Below are 16,063 nucleotides of genomic sequence, written 5' to 3' on the forward strand. Positions count from 1 at the left end.
ATTTTCCAAAATGGCTGTACTAATTTGCATTCCTACCAACAGTATATAAGTTCCTATTTCTCTGCATTCTTGCCAACATTTGTTATGTTTTGTCTTTTTTTTTTTTTTTTTTTTAGAGATGGGGTGTTACTATGTTCCCAGACTGGTCTTTATCCTGGGCTCAAGCAATCCTCTTGCCTTAGCCTCCCACAGTGCTGTGATTACAGGCAGTGCCACCATGCCCAGCTTATTTCTTACCTTTTTGACAACAGCCATTCTAACTGGGGTTTTGATTAGCATTTCCCTGACGATTACTAATATTGAGCATGGGATTTTTTTTTTTCCTTTCTTGTTGTTGAGTTGTTTGAATTCCTTATATATTCTGTATGTTAGCCCCTTGTTGGATGAATAGTTTGCAAATAGTTTCTCCCGTTCTACAGATTGTCTCTTCACTTCGATTGTTTCTTTTGCTGTGCAGAAAGCTTTTAGTTTAATATAGTCCTGTTTGCCTATTTTTGTTGCCTTCGCTTTTGAAGTCTTAGCCATAAAAATATTTGCCTAGACCAATGTCCTGTAGTGTTCGTTGATGCTTTCTAGTTGTTTTATATAGTTTGAGTTCTTATGTTTAAGTCTTTAATCCATTTCGAGTTGTTCTTTTTAGATGGTGAAAGATAGAGGTCTATTTTCACTTTTCTACATATGAATATTCAGTTTTCCTAGCACGATTTCTTGAAGAGGATGTCCTTTCCCCAATATATGTTCTTGGCATTTTTGTTGAAGACTTTGTCAGTTGGCTGCAAATACGTGGATTTATTTCTGGGTTCTCTAGTACTGTTCCATTGGTCTGTGTCTGTCTGTTTTTATACAGATACCATGCTGTTTTGATTCCAGTGGTTTTGAATACTTTTATATTTCATCAGGCTCTAATTTTTTTTTCTGGCAAGTGGACGTTCAAATGTTGAACCCTAAGAGGACTTAGGACCTCAGCAAATTTCCCTGTTTCAATAAATGGTTTAGAATTATAGGTGGTGGTGTGACTTTTACCAGATGGTATTAAAGGTAGAGGATTTGCAGAAACCCTGTATCAGTCTTGTTTGTAAGCCCTCAGCTGAAACACAGTTACTAGAAGGGGGAATATATGCTCTGTGGAAGAAAGTTGAAACACCTCTTTTGGGCAGCCAGCTTCACATTCAGTTAAGGGAAAGGAAATAAGCCTGTAGTTTACATTGCTCACAGAGTAAATCTGGGCAACCCCAAAACTAGTAAGTAGAGTAATAATTTTTTGTTACTAATTACAAACGCAATATTATTTCTTTAATTTTATCGAGCTCATTGGTCAGATATTATCATTGTTTATGTTACCATGTCTTGATTAGAGTTGCTTAGCTGTTAAGTGTAGGATTAGATTTTGAACCAGGTCGCAACGCTTCTCACTCCAAAATCTATACATGGCTTTATAAAAGGGAGTTGTGACTGTGTATTAGAAACCTATGAGATGCCAGGCTTCATGATAGATACTTGTCCATTTAATTCTCACTGCAGTCCTGTGAGTTAGTTTGTATATCCTTATTGATAACTATTGATATAGCTTGAGAGAGAGATGCAGATTTTAATCCACCCCAATCTGTAGCTGAGGCCCCATGTCCTTTTACTGTATCATACTGTCTGCTATCTCTCCCATTTGCCATGGACTTCTCACCTCAGGTCTTGGGTCCCTTAGTTTTTCCTGTCTGGAACTTTTTACCAATTGTGCCAAAATGGTAGGAAGATTCTTTCAGTATCTCTAGTAACTTAGGTTCTTGTCATATTCTTAACTAATTAGAAAAAGGACCAAGTAAAATTTGGGAAAAGGGTGATATTTTGTATCAGACAAATATTCTCAGTTTTCATTATCCTTGAACATGTCAAAGCAGATTTGAAAATCAGTTAATAGGTGTTTTGAGATGAGTGGGCACAACAGTGGTAGAAAACAAGGCGGAGAAGTGAAAATAATTGAAGGGTTTGTTCACAAAGTACTTTTGATAATTTGGTGCTGTCTCTTCTCTTAGTTGCGGAACTGCTTTATTCGCTGCAGTGGTGTGAAGAATTAGATAACCCACCTATTTTTCTAACTGGATTTTGTGAAATGCTTCAAAAAATGAATATTACGTATGATCACTTACGAGTACTTGGTAATACTTCTGGCCTTTTGCAGCAGTTATTTAATAGGTAACAATCTCTTTCAATTTTTGTTTTTAAAATGACTATGCTACTTCTTTATGGCTTTGCCTTCTATAAGAGGTAACCCTACTTCATGCTAATGTTTCAGTCAGAGGATTGATCTAAATAATTCCTATTCTTAATGATAAATAGTGTATGAATTCTAAATACTTGATTTAACCTTCTCAGGGGAAGATATTTGTATTCTACATGTCTTATTAAATCAATAAATACATTCAGGGATCAGATGACAAAAAAGAAGTAGAAGCTTGTAGAAGTTGTTTTGATTTATCTGTGACTCATCCTCCCAGTTCTTTCAGATTCATCCTTTATCTTACATGTTGTTATAGGTGTGTCTTAATGTTATGACCACAAAGCCCTCTCCCCTAGATTAGGAAGGCAGGTATGAAAACAGTCCTTGTAGAGGTTATAGTAATAAGATATTTAGCTTTTTGAAATTACCATGTTGAACTGCTTTAAGAGTTTAACACTTGCCGATAGTATTTTGAGCATGCTTTGCTGTGTCAGAGGACCCAGGCTTCCTTTCCAATCCCATTCTACTTAGTTGACACAACTTTCCTCAGAACCAAAGAACCTCTTTGATGGTTCAACTTAAGGCAGCCTAGGTGTCCTCTGGGAGATGTCTTTTTCCCAGCTATAGCCTCTGGTTTTCAAGCCTAATCTCTAAGATCATCTCCCCTATTGGGACTGAAGAGACTGTGGAGTTTCCTAGGGATGAGAGCTCAATACCAACTGTGAAGGAGTGTTGAAAGCTAAACTCCCGGTTCTTTGGATAATTACTGGCAGTTGCTTGGGTACAAAGTCTTAGGTGAATTGATGCCATCACAAGGTGCCTTATTTAATTCTGTAAAAGGAATCCAGCTAGCCAGTGTTTAAACATTTTATTCAGTACACTTTCAAAATGGAATATAATTTTTTTCTTTCCTTTTTTAGATCCAGAGAACATGGCACACTGTGGTCTCTTATTATTGCTAAGTTGATCTTTTCCCGAAGCATTTCATCTGATGAAGTAAAACCACATTATAAGAGAAAAGAAAGGTATTCTTATTTAAAATGTTTTTACTTTGTAATTTACTGTAAATGGTCACTTTGGCAGCCCCTAATTAATGAATAATCTCTAGTGAATCAAGAAAACAGGTTTAGGAAATGAGGAAATTAAAGACTTCAAGGCAAATTAAATTGTTTTAGGTTAGGGACATACCTTTTTATTTATTTACTTATTTTTGAGATAGGGTCTCACTCTGTTGCCCAGGCTGGAGTTCAGTGGTGCGAACATGGCTCACTGTAGCCTCAACCTCCCGTGGTCAAGTGATCCTCCCACCACACCCTCCTGAGTAACTGGGACCACAGGTGTGCATCAGCACACATGGCTAATTTTGTAATTTTGTAGGAATGGGGTCTCTCGCCATGTTGCCCAGGCTGGTCTCAAACTCCCGGGCTTAAGCAGTCCTGCTGCCTCAGCCTCCCAAAGGTCTGGAATTACAGGTGTAAGCCACCATGTCTGGCCCACACCTTTTTTTTAAAGTAAGTAGTTTTAACTCCATAGCCTTTTGTTGTAGAATTTTATACGGTACTTTTTTTTTTTTTTTAAGCCAACAGCATTTCATGAACTTGTTTTCTTTTCCCCAGAAATCTTTCTGATAGAAATATTTTCTTTTGCCCTTTCCTAATACTCTTTTTCCATCACTTTATTTGCTATATGGAAATGACAGGGAAAGTTACTCTTCTCTTAAATAACATCATCCTATTGAAGTATGTTCTAGAAAAGTAACAAATATGTTCTGTTCTTCAGACAAAGAGGTAGATTGTGGGTTTGAGTGTGCTGGTGAAGCTCAGCATTCAAATTAATACTTAGCTGAGATTTACCAAGAGCCACTCTGAATTTCCTGATTTACCAAGAAGAATTCTGAAATGATAGATACGTGTTTGGGCATAGTAGAATTCTAAATTAAATTTTGATCATTTTTTATCTTAAAAGTTTTAAAAAACTTTCTATTTTGAGGTAATTGTATATGCACATGAATGTGTAAGAAGTAATACAAAGAATAAAAATCATATATCTACCCAGTGGTACTGTTTTGCATAACTTTAGCATAGTATTATAACCAAGGAAAAGGTGTTGATACAGTCAGTTGACTTAGTTTACATGCACATGTTTGTGTATGTTTGTGTGTGTGAGAGATAGAGTGTGTATGTGTTCTATGTAGCTCACATCTGTGACCACCACCACAGTCAACTACAGAACAGTTTCATTATCAGGATCCCTTAGGTTATCCATATATAGCCTCAGCCACCTCCCTTCCCATTGTCCTGATCCCTAGCAACCACTAATCTGTTCTCTATGTTTGTAATTATGTCATTTAAGAATATTATATAAATGGAATTGGCCAGGTGCAGAGGCTCATGCCTGTAATCCCAGCACTTTGGAAGGCTGAGGTGAGAGGACAGCTTAAGCCCAGGAGTTCGAGAGCAGCCTGGGCAACATGGCAAAACCCCATCTCTACAAAAAATACAAAAATTAGCTAGGTGTGTTGGTGTGCACCTGTAGTTTCAGCTACTCATCAAGCTGAGGTGGGAGGATCACTTGAGCTCAGGAGGCGGAGGTTGCAGTAAAGGCGGAGGTTGCAGAGAGCAGAGATCACACCACTGCACTCCAGCCTGGGCAACAGAGTGAGACCCAGTCTCAAAACAAAACAAAACAAGACAAAAAACAATATTATATAAATGGAATCATACTGTATGTAACTTTTTGACATTAGCTTTTGTAGCATAATTAAAATTTTTTTCTGATTATAAAAGTAATATGAAATTAGCTAAAGAACTATTGGAACTAATTACTAAGGAGATGGATGTATACCACACAAAAATGAATAACTTTTTTATTCACCCATAGTAATAAATTTTAAAAATGGTATGGGAAAAAAAGATTCCATTCACAATGACAACAAAAACTATAAATACTTAGAAATAAATTTAACAAAAAAATTACAATTGTAAAACTTGAATAAAGATCTCAAAAGAAGATGGGAAGATTAATTGTAAAAATGATTGTGTCAACCTATAATTTCAGTGCGATCTCAATCAATTTCAGCAGTTTTTGAAAAACTTAGTAAACTGTTCTGAACATAGTATACATTTGAAGGAAAAAGTTATCAAAAATAAGAAATTTTTGAGAAAAGTGAAAGAAACTGCATGCCAAATATAAAATATAATATTGAATTATAGTAATTAAGCAGTATGAAATTGAGGAGTAGACAAATCAGTGGATACAGTCCAGGAACCTATTCACACATATATGTGAATTTAGTTTTTAATATAGGTGGCATTTCAAATCAGTGTGGTGAATAAATAATAATGATATGAAAATTGGTCATGTGTTTGGAAGAAAAATACTGAGACCTTCTCCTTTACATTATATGTAAAAAAAAAAATATATATATATATATATATTTGATTTTGCAAAAATGAAAACTTCTTGCAACCTAAGTGCCCATCAGTGGATAAATGGATAGATAAAAGTGTGATATAACCATATAATGGAATATTATTCAGCCTTAAAAGGGAAAGAAATTCGGACATGCTACAGTCTGTATGAACCTTGAGGACATTATGCTGAGTGAAATAAGCCAGTTACAAAAAGACGGATACTCTATGATTCCTTTTATAGAGTAGTCAGATTCATAGGGATAAAAAGTAGAAGGTGGTTGCCTGGGGCCGACGGTGAGAGAGGAATGCAGCATTCGTGTTTAGTGGGTAGAGTTTCAGTTTTGCAGAATGAAGAGGTCTGGAGATTAGTTGCACAATAGTCTGAATGGACTTAACACTGCAGAACTCTACACTTAAAAATGGCTAATACATTAAATACATGTGTATTTTATGACAGTTAAAATTTTGTATATAGTATTTATGAAAGATGAAAACTGCGACAAAAATATAAAGATTACAGGGACAAATGACAATGGGAGAGGACATTTGCAAATCAACAAAAAGTATCTGTAATATGTAGATAGTTTATATAAATCAGTAAAACCCTCCAAATTGAAAAATTTATCAAAGACTTAAAGAGGCAACTCATAGACGAAATGGTCAAAGGTAGGTCAATACTGAAATGTGAAATATGAAAGGATTTGCCTTACTAATAATGACAGAAGTACAAATGAAAAGCAATGGTTTTATCCACTATATTGCCAAGAATCAAAAAGATTCATTAAGTGTGCAGCTAAACAGTCACACCTGTGCATTTTCGGTGACAGTGTAAATTGATCATGAGTTTTCAGAAGCAATTTGAAATTGCCAACATATAATACATTCAAACCTTTGAGCTTTCAATTCCACTTCTAGGAATTTAGCCCGAAGAGGTATTTATACATTTGCAGAATAATATCTTCTTAAGGATATTTATTGCAGCATTATGTGTGAGGGCAAAAATTTGGGGGGGAAAGAAACCTAATGTTCATGGATAGGGAAATAGTTATGACACATCCATAGTACAGAGTGTTAGGTAGATTTTATTTTTGTTATATAGCTTTAAAACAGAATAATTTATACATTCTGACAGAAAGTATATATAAGTGGTAAATGATAGAACAATATGTTTAGTGTCATCCCTTTTATATGAATAAAACCCAACTATATATATGCACAAATATGAGTATCAGTTCGAAGAAAGGACACACAGGCCTGTAATCCCAGCACTTTGTGGGGCCGAGGCGGGTGGATCACCTGAGGTCAGGAGTTCGCGACCAGCCTGACTAACATGGTGAAACCCTGTCTCTACTAAATACAAAAAAAATTAGCCAGACGTGGTGGTGCATGCCTGTAATCCGAGCTACTTGGGAGGCTGAGACAGGAGAATCACTTGTACCTGGGAGGCGGAGGTTGCATTGAGCTGAGATCATGCATTGTACCCCATCCTGGGCAACAAGAGTGAAACTCCGTCTCAAAAAAAAAAAAAAAAAAAAAAAGAGAAAGGACACACAACTGGTACTATTTATTTAAGTTGAATCAATTGACTCTTTTTTTTTTTTTTCTTTTTTTTGAGATGGAGTCTTGCACCGTCGCCAGGGCTGGAGTGCAGTGGCGCGATCTCAGCTCACTGCAACCTCCGCCTCCCAGGTGCAAGCGATTCTCCTGCCTCAGCATCCTGAGTAGCTGGGATTATAGGCACCCGCCACCACACCCGGCTAATTTTTTGTATATTTAGTAGAGATGGGGTTTCACTACGTTCGCCAGGCTGGTCTCAAATGCCTGACTTCATGATCTACCCTCCTCAGCCTCCCAAAGTGTTGGGATTACAGGCGTGAGCCACTGTGCCTGGCAGTTGACTCTTTTTTTTAAAAAGAGAACATAATGTCATGTGGCTAGTGTAATTTTTAAAAATCATACATGGGGAAATGTTATATATGCTCATTTTAAAAATTTATGCAGAAAAAAGGAGCAAACAAAAAAATTTCAAGTCAGCACTTGTTAAAACCTATCATAGTTTCTTTTTACGTAATTATATGTGATAGAATTATTCATCTTTTTCAATAGTCCCAAATAAAAGGAATATATGAAATAACTGTATGTTTGGAAGAAATCTAACTTGTGCTTTTTCTTTTCTTTAAACAGTTTTTTCCCACTAACTGAAGGCAATTTGCATACCATTCAAAGTCTATGTCCATTTTTGTCAAAAGAAGAAAAGAAAGAATTTAGTGCTCAATGTATACCTGCTCTTTTGGGCTGGACTAAGAAAGATCTTTGGAGTACTAATGGTTAGTTGCTTGATAATAAATATTTCATTAATTTAATTATTGCTTGAGATGAAGAACTGTTTCTCATATATAAGACCATATCTATTAGAGGTAAATTGAATTACAGCTGATTTGTTCTGAGATTATATGAATGAGTGTCATTAGACAATGGCTGTTACCATTTTACAGTACAAAAATGCTGGGCCTTGAGGGAAGACTTACACCCAGAAATACCTTCTAACTATTTCTTTTCTATCTACAGCTTTTTAAAGCTGTGCCTCATTTCTCCCTAGCCAACCAATGACTGAATATATAAAGGCAAAAATAGCCTCTGTTGTATTTAAAACACTGCACTTTTCATTTGTTTATAAATTTTTTTTTTTTTTTTTTTTTTGAGACGGGGTCTCACTCTGTCGCCCAGGCTGGAGTGCAGTGGCGCGATCTCGGCTCACTGCAAGCTCCGCCTCCCAGGTTCATGCTGTTCTCCTGCCTCAGCCTCCTGAGTAGCTGGGACTACAGGCGCCCGCCACCACGCCTGGCTAATTTTTTGTATTTTTTTGGTAGAGATGTGGTTTCATCATGTTGGCCAGGATGGTCTTAATCTCCTGACCTCATGATCCGCCTGCCTTGGCCTCCCAAAGTGTTGGGATGACAGGCGTGAGCCACTGCGCCCGGCCTGTTTATTAATTTAATCAACACTTATGAGCACCCACTACATGGTAGTTCCTGTTGTAGAGAAGACAAACATGAAGTTGTATCATGTGATAACTGATGTAGCAAAAAGATGTATTATGTATACAAGTGGCAGAAAGGAAGGAGTTTCCACTCTGCTTTGAGGGTGTTAGTGGCGATTTCATAAAGAGAAATATTTCTACTGGGTGTTGAAGGATAAATCGTTTTCCATATGGACATAGCAGGGGAAGGGCATTCCAGGTACACAAACATACAAGAGTACAGACTGTTCATTTTGGCTGGTATGTAAGATAGAAGGTTGGGGACAGAGGGTGTTAAGATACATCAGTGGATGGATTTTGAGGAATGGTAGAGATTCTAAAGAGAGGGTCCACATCAGAGTTTACCACATATACTAGCTGCTATTGAGTGAATGAATGTGTAAATTATGAAACACTATGATCTCTTTTCCATTTGCTGTTTCCAGCTACTCTGTAGCTGTAGGTTTTTTTTTTTTTTATTTGAATGATGAGTTTGCTGAATATGTCCTGCACTTAAGAAACCAAAACAAAAGCAGCATAAGTCCATTTAAATTACAGTATCATTCCCTTACTTTCCCCTCCCCCAAACTCTCTATTGTGTGCTAGGTGCTGGGTATGGAGACAGAGTCTCTGTCCTTTGGAGCTTATAAGCTCATTTGTGGACACTTACATAAAAGCCATTTGTAGAGTTCTTAACCTGAGCACTTCTCAAGAAAGTTTTTTACTTCTCAAAGTGGACTTTTTAAATATAGCCGTATAGTTCTTAAAAATTTTTAATTTTCATTTTGAATTTTACTTCAGGAGGTTTTGGACATCTTGCCATTTTCAATTCTTGTTTGCAAACCAAAAGTATAGATGATGGAGAGCTATTACATGGAATATTGAAAATCATAATATCCTGGAAGAAAGAGCATGAAGATATTTTTCTTTTCAGTTGGTAGGTGATGCTTTATACTATGTTTTTCCTTCAGTATACAATTCAGACAAAGATGACGTATTTGTGTCACAGTTTTGTAGAGTAATTATGGTAGACATTTAAGTCAGTTATTTATGAGTATATAAGATTTAAATAACATATTTTCTAATTGAATGTCAATATAATTATTATTTTGTTGTCATTTGTTTTTATCTTCATCACAGTAATCTATCAGAAGCAAGTCCAGAGGTACTGGGTGTAAATATAGAAATAATCCGGTTTCTTTCCCTATTTCTGAAATATTGCTCATCCCCTTTGGCAGAGAGTGAGTGGGACTTCATCATGTGCTCCATGTTGGCTTGGTTGGAGGTAAATTAACCTGATATGTCATCACCTCTTGTGGGTCTTTGTACATACTTTTGCATCAGAACTATCTACCAATCTCATTCTTTAAGTGATGATTGTAATTGGTTCCTTTGCATAATTTAAAACACTTTATAGATGTTGTTCTTACCAGCTACGATTTGACAGAATAGTAAGATGATAGATTTTTAATGACTACCAGCATCATTCAGTGACCAAATCTCCTGTTATTAAAATGCTTTCTCCATTAGCTTATTATAATATTTGCAGCACAGCCCTTTTAGGTTTTATCTGTTAATGACAATTATTTTGGTCTTTTTTGGTTTTAATTAGATTGTTTCTAAAACATACTGTATGAATATTGTGAGAGTAATGCATTAAATAGCAAATTCAGAGGGAATTAGTATAATTTTATGACCCAGAGCAACCAGAAGTATATTACTTGTGGGCTCCAAGGCAGCAAGTCGGTCAGGGTCGAATTGGTCTCCATCTCTGCTTTGCCTGCTATTAGCTATGTGACTTCGAGTTTTAAACTTAAACTCAGCTTTCTTTCTTTCTTTTTCTTTTCTTTTTTTTTTTTTTTTAATTTGAGAGGAGTCTCGCTCTGTTGCTTAGGCTGGAGTGTGGTGGCGCAATCTTGGCTCACTGCAACCTCCGTCTTCTGGGTTCAAGCAATTCTTGCGCCTCAGCCTCCCAAATAGCAGGATTACAGACACCCACCAGCATGCCTGACTAATTTTTATATTTTTAGTAGAGATGTAGTTTCACCATTTTGACCAGGCTGGTCTCAAACTCCTGCCCTCATGTGACCCACCCGCCTCAGCCTCTGAGCCACTGTGCCTGGCCGATTTTCTTATTTTAAAATAATAACTTACAACTTGTAGGGCTACTGAGAAGATTAGAAATGTGTATTTTATGTATCTGACTTAGTGTTTTCTTCCATAGTTTAGAAATTAAAAAGGGCATTTGAGAATAAATTATTTGTTAATGATTCTAATTCATGGTATTTAATTTTGAAGAAAAAAGTTATTTTGATGTAAAATTGTTTTATTTCTCCTGAGACTACATACTTCAACTGCTTTTCATTTTAAAATTCAAAGAAATGAAAGAAAGGCTTTTCTTTATATTGGCTTTATTTGTAGTGTTCTGGTAGAAGTCTGTTTACCTATTTCATTTTTATTGTTTTTTTCAGACAACAAGTGAGAATCAGGCATTGTATTCTATTCCACTTGTGCAACTGTTTGCCTGCGTCAGCTGTGATTTAGCCTGTGACCTCAGTGCTTTCTTTGATTCCACAACTCTGGATACCGTTGGCAATCTTCCTGTAAATCTAATCAGTGAATGGAAAGAATTTTTTTCCCAAGGCATCCACAGTTTGCTTTTACCTATTTTGGTGACTGTTACAGGCAAGTGAAAAAGGGAATGATAATGAGATTGATTCATTGGAAATGACTTACTGAAAAATTCAAAACCAAAAATTTTGATGTTTAAATCAAATAATACTAAATAATGAAAGAAAAAGCCAGAAAAGAAAGCTTGGCTTCTCAGAAGCATCATATATGCTTCTACTTTACAGACAAAAATTGAAAAATGGCAAGGTATCCAATGACTGTTGCAAATTAAAATAATAGTAATTCAGATAACATGAATGGATCACGTGAATAGAACCTGTTGAACATTTGCTTTCTTTTTAGATGAGGATCAGATAAAAGTCATGAAAACAGTTGAGATTAACTGGAATATATATTCAGGTCATGTTTCTAGTTAAGAGTGCTTTATTGTTGATGTCTAGTTTTTATTTCATTTTCTTAAATGATACTTGATTGTGAATCAGTTAAGCTATACTAACTTTCTTTTGGGACGGGCATGTTTCTTTCCTTTTTGTCATTAGGAGAAAACAAAGATGTGTCTGAAACATCCTTTCAGAATGCAATGCTGAAACCCATGTGTGAAACATTAACATATATCTCAAAGGAACAGCTATTGAGTCACAAACTTCCTGCAAGATTAGTTGCTGACCAAAAAACAAACTTACCAGAATATCTCCAGACTTTGTTAAATACATTGGCCCCATTACTTCTCTTCAGAGCTAGGCCTGTGCAAATTGCTGTTTATCATATGCTATACAAGTAAGAATTCATCCAATTGAATCAATGTTACAATGGTCTAAAAAAATAGAATATATGCTTAGTTTTTACTTTTAATCATTTAAAAAAGTAAAAGTTTTAAAAGCAGGAGATCTGACTGCTTCACTTATAGGGACACTAAGTTGCCTGATCTTTTAGGTTATTGTTTTCTATACACAATTTATATTTCAATAGTCCTGGCTATAGTAGTTATTTTAGAGAAAACTCATTAAAACATTTACTTATTATAAAATAAGTATTGGTCTTTCTGCTCTTGAGCATGACTTAATAAACAGTTTAATATCACATATTTTAAAATAATGTTCTAATTTCTAGATTGATGCCTGAATTACCGCAATATGATCAGGATAATCTAAAGTCATATGGAGATGAAGAAGAAGAGCCAGCCCTGTAAGGTTTTTTAAAATAATTTGTTTTATTAAATTCTTATAATCCATCTCACTTATAATGTCTTTAGAGGACTGGAGCAGCACAGAAGCTATAAATTAGAGTTATATTCATTCTACTATAAATTAGAGTTATATTCATATCTGTAAGATATAAATGAAATCTAGATTTCACCCAAAAGATTGTTTCGCTCTCTTAATTGTTCTTAAATCATATTTTCCGTTTGCTACTGTTCGGTAAAACTATCTTTGGCCATATGGTGGCTGTGGAAAGAGTGTATCAGTTCAAATATCTATTGAGCATCCACTTTGTGCAGAGTATTAATTAAATGCTGAAGGGAGTATGCAGTGTTTAGTGAGCACTTTCTTTTTCTTAAGGAATTTATCTGATACAGATGATACCGTAGCCTTATAGAAAATATAGTATATGATAAGTGCTAAGAAGGAGGATAGATAACATTTTTTAAAATATCATTTAGGCCTACAGAAGATAGCATGTGATGAGGGCACAATTAATGTACATCAGGAAGGGAAGACTTTCTTGAGGAAGAGGCATTTAAACTGGTCCTTTAAGGTTAGGTAGCATTTCTGCAGGACAGGAAAGACAATATACATTAAGAGAACATCATGTACAAAGGCACTGAGTCATGAATGTGAGGATGTGCTTGGGCAATATTGAGTAGTTCCCACTTAATGTATACTTTTATTGACAGTGTCTTTCTTTCCTGGAATTTAAGTTCTGTGAGGGCAGGAATTTCTGTCTCTCATTTCAGAATGCTTCCTGGCCTATAGCAGACATCATGAGTAGTATGTTGAATGAAAGAATAAATGAACCAGTGTGAATAGCGTAGGCAGGGTATAGTGGAAGATAAAGCTGGAAGGGTAGTTAAGGAGGCCCGATAATGAATGGCCTTAAAAATGACTTTTTTTGGGGGGGGATTTGGGCATCATTTGGTAGGACACAGGGCGCCATCAGCTGATTCTGACACTAGTGTAGTGTGAAACATGAATTGTAAAAAGAAGCAAGCAGAGGTGGAGGTCATTCCAGAAGTTAAATAACAATGCATGGAGGGCAATGTGAAAAGTGGAGAGATTTTGGAGCTGGTGTTTTATAAGATCTAGTGACTATCAATATGGAATATAGAAGGCTGGGTATGTGAGATGGAGGGGTTGAAGGAAAAGACCTAAGAGCAGAAGTTTGGAGAAGGCCTATGCTTGTGGGCTGGGAGAAGGAAGCCACAAGGGAAGAACGATCACAGCAGTGAAAGGAGAGAACCAGGCTAGAGTATCATAGAGAAGAGAGTTAAGCATTTTACTTTTTGAGAATCTCATAAGTTCACCTGAAAGTATAAATGAATAGAGTAGTTCAATAAAGAAGAAAATTAACTTACATTGTTGTGAAGTAATCTGAATGGTACATTTATTTTCCTAAAAAGATACAATCATGATTTTTTAAATAGGCACATAATGATTTTCTGTGTTTATCATTCTGATTAATAGTACCATTGTGATATTTCTTAATAGTGCTAAGTAGATAATATGCAGTAAAGTAGAAACTAGAATGAAGTGACAAAGTTCGAAGTCTTAATCTTCACTTTGTCTTTTATAGGATGATAAAAGGCCTGGTAGGATTTAGAATCCCTAACAGTTTCCCCTACTAACTGAAAGACTTTGGACTAATCATTTGGCTTCTCTGGGTGTGTGATTTTTTTTTCACTTATAAAACAGAAAATTGAAATAGATGTTTTCTAAAAATGTCTTTCCTTCAAGTGCTATAATATGTCTTTTTGATTTTACTGTTACGTGAGATTAGGAGTTAAAATTGGATCAATAGAGGAGAATTTTTAAAACGTTTTTTGGAAAATAGAGAAATTTTTCTAAAATGTTTGAAGTTTACAAGTACTGTCAGTTTGTTAAGGGATGAGTTATAAAGAAAACTTGTGGTGTTTAATCATTGATTCTTAGGTCACCACCAGCCGCACTGATGTCTCTTCTTAGCACTCAAGAGGACTTACTAGAAAATGTTTTGGGGTGTGTTCCTGTTGGACAGATAGTTACTATTAAACCACTGAGTGAAGACTTCTGTTATGTTCTGGGATACCTTCTCACTTGGAAATTAATACTCACTTTCTTCAAAGCTGCATCATCACAGGTAAATAAATATGTGACAACTTTCGATAGTTCTGTCCTAATATGCTTCTGATACTGTTCTAAATACCTTCCTTCCCTTCAGTTTAATAAAAGGGAAATCCTTATGTTTTAATCTCATCCTTTTTTTTTTTTTGTATTTGAGACAGGGTCTCACTCTGTTGCCCATGCTGGAATGCAGTGGCACGATCTCGGCTGACTGCAGCCTCTGCCTCCTAGGCTCAAGCGATCTTCTCACCAAGTAGCTGGGACTACAGGTGCAAGCCACCATGCCTGGCTAATTTTTATATTTTTTGTAGAGATGGGGTTTCACCATGTTGCCCAGACTGGTCTCATACTCCTGCGCTCAAGTGATCCACCCTCGTTGGCCTCCCAAAATGCTGGGATTACAGGCAGGAACCATGGTGCCCAGCCTAATCTCATTTTATCCAGCTAACTTCAGACAATCTGCTTAATAAGTTTACTCCTGTCCCTTATACCTTACCCCTCCAAGCAAAAGTAATTACTCTGATATGTGGCCAGATCAACTTTTTTTCTAACTGAATGTAGTCACCAGGTTCTTTTATATCAAGAAATAATGTTTATATAATTTAATTGTGTACTATCATAGTAATTATTTCAAAAGAATTGGATCTTGTGTTTTTTCTGATTTTTTGGGGGGGTCAGTTTTTCACTCTGTTGTGGAGATTTCACTTAATACATCATTGGCAATTTACCTTACTTGAAAATCACTGTTTGGAGAAAAATCTGTGAAACATTACCTATGTAATAATTCCAACTGTTACCTAAATGGTAAAAATACCTGAAATATTTTGCCCAAATTATTCTAGCAGCCACTAGATGTCTCTGTTGCCTCATGTTTAGGAAGTAAGACCTTGTCCAAGAAGAAACTGGAAAGATCTCTCTAGTTTTTATTTCTTTTAGAAAGATCCCCACTTGAGGATAGTTTGAGCCCGGGAAGCGGAGGTTGCAGTGAGATGAGATCATGCCACTGCACTCAAGCCTGGGTGACAGTGCCAGACCCTGTCTCAAAAAGAACAAGGAAGATCCAAATCTCTGTCAATCTTTGATTGAATTAACCTAGTAAAATATGTGCCTTGTTTGACAGGTCAATACAAAAAGACTTAGTTTATCACTTAGTGTGATTAAGTATCCATGGCATTCGTTTCCAATGTGACTTTTTGGAATTTTTAAATTATAATTTATGTTGTTGCTCATAACCTATACCTTGGTACAAAGATATCAATTTTTGCATCTTCGCATTTGTACATCTAAGGGGAAAAATCAAATCACAGAAGTAGCATTGATCCAGTTGTTAAATAGATTAGTTTTCTCTTTAGGCCTGTCACGTATTTTTGTGACTTAAGCTGGTTTTATTTGCTGATGGTATATTTCAAGAGCTCCTTATTGGGCTTTTACATCAATTTCTTAAAATATCGTTGATCTCTAAAAAATAGCA

At 35.8% G+C, this 16,063-nt stretch overlaps 1 protein-coding gene and 1 long non-coding RNA gene across 4 annotated transcripts in view; one reads left to right on the top strand and one right to left on the bottom strand.

The window, feature by feature from the left end:
• The window catches only part of LTN1 (listerin E3 ubiquitin protein ligase 1), a 66,900-nt gene that overhangs the window by 38,075 nt on the left and 12,762 nt on the right, over nucleotides 1-16,063 (top strand). For all 3 annotated transcript variants that reach the window (XM_007965762.3, XM_073009961.1, XM_007965753.3), the window contains 9 exons: nucleotides 2,028-2,187; nucleotides 3,133-3,237; nucleotides 7,810-7,952; nucleotides 9,446-9,581; nucleotides 9,785-9,929; nucleotides 11,116-11,329; nucleotides 11,815-12,052; nucleotides 12,386-12,460; nucleotides 14,422-14,608. In XM_007965762.3, coding sequence (XP_007963953.3) covers nucleotides 2,028-2,187; nucleotides 3,133-3,237; nucleotides 7,810-7,952; nucleotides 9,446-9,581; nucleotides 9,785-9,929; nucleotides 11,116-11,329; nucleotides 11,815-12,052; nucleotides 12,386-12,460; nucleotides 14,422-14,608 — 1,403 coding nt within the window. The remainder of the gene's footprint in view (nucleotides 1-2,027; nucleotides 2,188-3,132; nucleotides 3,238-7,809; nucleotides 7,953-9,445; nucleotides 9,582-9,784; nucleotides 9,930-11,115; nucleotides 11,330-11,814; nucleotides 12,053-12,385; nucleotides 12,461-14,421; nucleotides 14,609-16,063) is intronic.
• The window catches only part of LOC103217608 (uncharacterized), a 92,184-nt gene that overhangs the window by 7,601 nt on the left and 68,520 nt on the right, over nucleotides 1-16,063 (bottom strand). The window lies entirely within an intron of this gene.

Source organism: Chlorocebus sabaeus, chromosome 2 (genome assembly GCF_047675955.1).
Source record: "Chlorocebus sabaeus isolate Y175 chromosome 2, mChlSab1.0.hap1, whole genome shotgun sequence".
Classification (NCBI taxonomy): Eukaryota; Metazoa; Chordata; class Mammalia; order Primates; family Cercopithecidae; genus Chlorocebus; species Chlorocebus sabaeus.